General features: G+C 50.7%; 1 protein-coding gene across 1 annotated transcript in view; it reads right to left on the reverse strand.

Annotated features, from left to right (window-relative positions):
• Positions 1-425: 425 nt before the first annotated feature.
• The window catches only part of GDAP2 (ganglioside induced differentiation associated protein 2), a 12,432-nt gene continuing 6,670 nt past the window's right edge, over positions 426-6,187 (reverse strand). The window contains exons 7-12 of the mRNA XM_083170630.1: positions 6,072-6,186; positions 5,848-5,924; positions 5,524-5,663; positions 3,622-3,676; positions 2,296-2,439; positions 426-957 (exon numbers count right to left, since the gene is read on the reverse strand). Of these exons, the coding sequence (XP_083026756.1) occupies positions 910-957; positions 2,296-2,439; positions 3,622-3,676; positions 5,524-5,663; positions 5,848-5,924; positions 6,072-6,186 (579 nt within the window). The 3' untranslated portion in view covers positions 426-909. The remainder of the gene's footprint in view (positions 958-2,295; positions 2,440-3,621; positions 3,677-5,523; positions 5,664-5,847; positions 5,925-6,071; position 6,187) is intronic.

Consider the following 6,187-nt stretch of genomic DNA (forward strand, 5'->3'; position numbering starts at 1 on the left):
TAACGCACAGAAGCGAATCTGGTCTCACACCACATAACCGACCCGAAAAATAACATAAAACACAAATGACTTCCAGAAACAAATATTAAATGAATTTCTCAATAAGAAACGTATAACCTAGGGGTGCCTTGTAATTTTTTGGATGTGCTACAGGTGCCGTGTTTTATAAAAGTTGGGGAAGCACTGGTATATGGTAATACTTTCCTCCTGTCAGTCATCCTGATATCTGGGTCTCATCCTTGTGGTGACTGGATATAGTTTGTGGGGTGGGGTTGTCGGTCACTCTGGCTCCCCCAAACAACAAGGGCCGGTAACCCAGTAATGACAGCACTCCTGTTCCTGGTTAGTCTGGTCATGAGCCCCAGACGGGCGGGGCAGAATTGGTGCGGTGGCAACAGGTCACACTTACAGAGGGGAGAAGGGGATTTTGGTAAAGTCTTACATCTCTTTATTATAATGCAGCTCATGGAAACCATATCTACAGGGTACTACATTCATTCTGCAGCGAGCAGGGTCCTCCCCCATCGCATAGGGCGGCCGGTAGCGGCAGGGATGGTCTCTGCTTCCCGGTACGGAGTCACATTCTCCCCAGTGACCGGCGTCCACGGTACAATACAGGACAGAGGATCCAGGCACCCATGGGACATCACATTAGAACGGGACATTATTACCAGCGCCGCTGGTGGCAGCCGCGCCGATCTCCTCCGATGGAAGTAACCAGTATAAATACAATGCGGCAGCCCCCTCTGCACCGCACAGTCCAGTCCAGCGATCGCCAGGTCAGGGGAGTGCACAGCCCACGCAGATGGTGAAGCGGCGCCCGTCACTGTCCGACCTGTACTCACAGAGGAAGCAGCGGGGTAGGCACCATCCGCAGGAACATCAGACAGGAGAGACAGGGCGAGAGGGTCAGAGGCCTGAGAACGAGGAGCGCGGGGAAAAGACCGGTCCATTCTCCTGTGGAGACAGTAATGAGGTTACAGCGTGACGGCAAAGCATTGAGTACGGGCTGGAGCGGGAGATGGCTGGCGCTCCTGGTGGCTGGAGGACCTATTCCAGGCCCACATCTGGGTCACCCCACACGGAGAGGATACATGAAGGTTCCATCTGGGGTCTCTCAGAGGACATCACGTTTAACTCTCGCACTTCAGCTGATGAGAATACTTCACATGTTTACACAACGTGGTCAGGGGACGGTGACAATCACAGACGTGGCTGCACTAATAGGGTCTGGTGGCCACATATCAGGGACAGTGACACAATCAGACGTGGCTGCACTAACAGCGTTTGGTGGTCTCGTATCAGGGACGCTGCCACATAGCACAGACATGGCTGCACTAATAGAGTTTGGTGGCCTCATATCAGGGACGCTGACACATAGCACAGACATGGCTGCACTAATAGTGTTCAGTGGCCACGTATCAGAGATGGTGACAAATCACAGATGTTGCTGCACTAATAGCGTATGGTGGCCACGTATCAGGGACGGTGACACAGATCACAGACGTGGCTGCACTAATAGCGTCTGGTGGCCAGGTATCAGGGACGGTGACACAGATCACAGACGTGGCTGCACTAATAGCGTCTGGGGGCCACGTATCAGGGACGGTGACACATAGCACAGACGTGGCTGCACTAATAGCGTCTGGTGGCCAGGTATCAGGGACGGTGACACAGATCACAGACGTGGCTGCACTAATAGCGTCTGGTGGCCACGTATCAGGGACGCTGACACAGATCACAGACGTGGCTGCACTAATAGCGTCTGGTGGCCATGTATCAGGGACGGTGACACATAGCACAGACGTGGCTGCACTAATAGCGTCTGGTGGCCACGTATCAGGGACGGTGACACATAGCACAGACGTGGCTGCACTAATAGTGTCTGGTGGCCACGTATCAGGGACGCTGACACAGATGACAGGTGTAGCTGCACTAATAGCGTCTGGTGGCCACGTATCAGGGACGGTGACACAGATCACAGACGTGGCTGCACTAATAGTGTCTGGTGGCCACGTATCAGGGACGCTGACACAGATGACAGGTGTAGCTGCACTAATAGTGTCTGGTGGCCATGAATCAGGGACGGTGACACAGATCACAGACGTGGCTGCACTAATAGCGTCTGGTGGCCATGAATCAGGGACAGTGACACATAGCACAGACGTGGCTGCACTAATAGCGTCTGGTGGCCACGTATCAGGGACAGTGACACAGATCACAGACGTGGCTGCACTAATAGCGTCTGGTGGCCACGTATCAGGGCCTATGGCCTGGCACAGCGGCAGATCTTACCCGGGCATCGTAGTCCAGGACAAACGGTGGGATCTCAATCTGGTCGGGGGAGATGGCGGTAAAGAGCTGGTGCAGACTTTCCACGTGGTGGACCTTGTCCTTCAGTCCGGACACTGTAAATGTGGTGAAGAACCACGTGGAGACCTGAGGGGTGAAAGAAGGATGAGTCCCACGTTCTCAAATATATCCTTCATATGTACTACATTTATAGCGTTTGGTATGGTGCAGCATATGTGGCACGTTACGGTCAGCACAGTGCACACGTGGCCCCAGTCCAGCTCAGTGTAGAGATTGCCCCGGTCTGCAGCCAGGGAGCGTTGCCCACCAGACATCGGGGGCCTCTGCTCCCTGCAGTCGAGGAGAGCCACCCACATACTGCCCACCGCTATCTGCAGCCGATGAGCATCACCTACCTACTGCCCACCAGACACCATCTGTACCACACAACTTCTACTTTGTCACTGTGTATTACACTATGGCACGCAGGAGAAACGAGCACAGGTCACAGACTCCGCAGCGGGACAGCGCCATCTAGTGGACAATTTTAACTACTCGGAGCCTTTGGTGCATGGACATTTTTACTGATGAACTAGCGCTCTGCCAAGGACAGAACCACAGCGGTATAAGGGGAACAAGAGCAGCTGTGTAAGGTATACAGACAATAAGCCCCACTGAGTGCTCACACCACTGTAACCATGTGGTGCCACAGAACGGGTACGAGGGGGCGACACACGTGCTCACCTGAGTGTACAGATAATTCTAGTAGTGTCCATGCTCCGTTATTCCCTCCTCTTCATCACAACGGTGTCCGTACAGATACAACGTTACACCCATCCCGGGATATCCACCTGACTAATAAGCCCCAACGTATGTAAGACGCGCCTCCGATAGCTGTGCTATTGTCATCTATCCACACATTCTCCTCCTCCGTCCATCTCACCACGTGCCCCATCTCTGGCCCGTGGCTCTGTGGACCCTCCCCGACATTCAGAGGAATCTGCTGCGGACAACTACTAATCCTATGACATTTAGGTAACTCAGGGATTTGTCTCGGGATTCCCATCTCAGATGAATATTAGGAAATGTGTCAGGGTCGCCTTTAGCCCCCGCTTGTAGCGCACCGAGCGGACACATCCACACCATTGTGCGCTGCCAGCGCGGCCGGGCTGATTGCTCGCGGTTTGGGCGACTGACTGCTGGTAATAGTGTTTTCTAACGCTCCCATAATCACAGAAGGAGATCAGCAGGCCGGTTACTATACATGTGTGCTGTAAAAAGCTACAAAGCCACAACCTCGCTTCACAGCACATAGCGGCGGGGTCTCACCTTAGACCGGAACGTCGGATGTACAAAATAAAGCGCCTTCAGGTTCTTCTTGTATCTGTCCAGAGAGAAATATTCCCAGTCAGTCAGATCAGCAGCTCTCAGGCTGGTTGCTGCACAGGGCAGAGGCATCGGGGATCAGGCTTGAGGGAGCGATTACTGATGCCTGTGCATACCTTGTACACGCTTACCACTCTGCCGCCTGATAGGTGCGGCAGCAGATCCACTTGTGATGTCACACTGAATGGATTATAGCTCAGTTGGCGGGTCACCCGTACACACAGGAAGATGTGCCTATATATCTGTATAACACGCATTACATTGGCAGTGTTGCAGAGCAGATATATATCGGGCGTACACATAAACCGATGGTCCAGGCTATACATCGTACATTGGCACTAACCCCTCACCTGCCATAGAGAAGCACCAGATGTAAGAGTCTCTGCGGCCTCTGGTTCCTATCATTCTCTACATATAACCTTATGTGAAACATGGGCAGACAGCGCCCCCTATGTGACTGAGGGGGGAGTGCAGGTGACCACCAGCCATGTACACTGTGGATTAATATCATGCAGTAACAGTAACGTGTTCACATGGGGATTTGCTCCGTGAGGAGTGTGGTGTGTATCCGCACAACCTTATAGATTGGTTAATCACTGATTTTTACAGGATGGAGAGACACCAGAGATATTTCTTTAATTTGAGTTGGGGGTGCTGTTCCCTACAGCTACAGCGCGGGTATGTGCATTTTTACAAGAAAAAAAAAACTCTGTTTGGGGGAACGCACTGATAATTTTAAAATATAACTTTTATTGATATTAGTTTTAAATATTCCCTATATCAAGATTGGGGAATTCATGTATACACAAATACATATAGTGTGTTCAAAGAGAAGAAATTTGTGTTTTAAAAATTTACACAGGTGTCTGTCCAAAAGAAATATCCGGTTGATATAGCCCAGAAGAATATATTAGCCACTGATAATAATCTGTGGTTATAGCTCTGATATTATAGCCAAAAAATAATATATCATGTCCTTATTAGGGAACAGTGGTGCTTATTTGTCAGGGAGTTTCCAATTTATAGTATAATACTGATACACATTTGACATTAGGCACAGTAATTGCAAGAGGTTACAATGTGTTACAATCAACTTGGTACATTTTGTGGCTTTATTAGCACAAATGATGGTCCTACTGGCGCCCTCCTCTGGTCATTCCATATACCTGGAAAATTCTCAGAGCTTTCAATGGTTCAGAGTGCTATATTTTCAATGTTAAATATAATGCACTACTTTCTATCAGAGCTTTTGCTGGGTGTAGTTAAATGCTACCCCTTGTTTCAAGATATTAGGTGCTATTTGTCAGATCATTATTCACACGTCATAATTCAGGCTAACAGGACATCTTTCAAACAGAACATGTGCCAACGCAGCTTTTTTTTTTGGGCCTTGAAAAAGCTGGCGAACAGCGAAACGCTGCGTTGGCACATGTTCTGTCTGAAAGATGCCCTGTTAGCCTGAATTTTTTTTCTTTCTTCTTGTAAGGGTGGAAGAAGCCACAGGCAGAGGTAGGGTGTAGCACAGGTAGCGGAGTGTGTGTAGTGGGGGGCACAGGGTGGTAAGGTGTAGCACAGATAGTGGAGTGTGTGAAGTAGGGGGGGGCACAGGGTGGTAAGGTGCAGAACAGAGTGGTAAGGTGTAGCACAGACAGTGGAGTGTGTGGGGGCACAGGGTGGTAAGAGGCAGCAAAGATAGTGGAGTGTGCGTGGGGGGTGCACAGTGTGGTAAGGGGCAGCACAGATAGTGGAGTGTGTGGATTCAGTAATTGTGTGTGTGTGTGTGTGTGGGGGGGGGGGGTTGCGGGATACCCGTGTCACCCATACAGTAGCCCCACGGTCACCTACTTGGCGTCTACCACGTCATACACGTTCTTCAGGAAGTCGGACTCCAGGTGGTTGTGTTCCCCAGTCAGCGTGTGGAAATAGACCAGGATGTATTCCTTGGCCGCCACATGGTCCATCATATGGATGAAGTACAGCAGCGCCTGGCGAGGAAACACACGCGACACGTGCCATTGTGTGTGTGTGACATATAGCCTCACCACACCCCTGATGGGAGGACTATGATGTCACTCACGTCTCTGATGACATCACAGTGTACTCCTTATACCACATAATAATAGATCAGTGCAGCGTTGCCACGATATCAGCGGGCGATATAACACAAACCTTTTCCATGTCGATGAGTAATACGGGAATGTTCCTCCCCACCACCACAATGATTGTCCTGCCGCAGTTATCCAGCCCTGGAAGGAAGCACAGTATTCAGGCAGAGAGTATACACACATCTGGGATACGTGGTACCATTAGGGAGCCACGAGAAACGTTACTCAGTACAGCCCTGGATATATCATCCTGTGGGAACCACAACCGGCATCTCTGCGCACACTCACCAGACTGGTACAGTGCCTTTAGTGCAGCGATGTCAGACAAGTCCTCCGTCCGCGCCCGGGAGAGCCAGCGATTGTAGCTGAGAACACACAAATAGCAGCGGTTACCGTCATTGTCA

The sequence above is a fragment of the Crinia signifera genome, chromosome 2 (assembly GCF_055691185.1).
Source record: "Crinia signifera chromosome 2, ASM5569118v1, whole genome shotgun sequence".
NCBI lineage: Eukaryota > Metazoa > Chordata > Amphibia > Anura > Myobatrachidae > Crinia > Crinia signifera.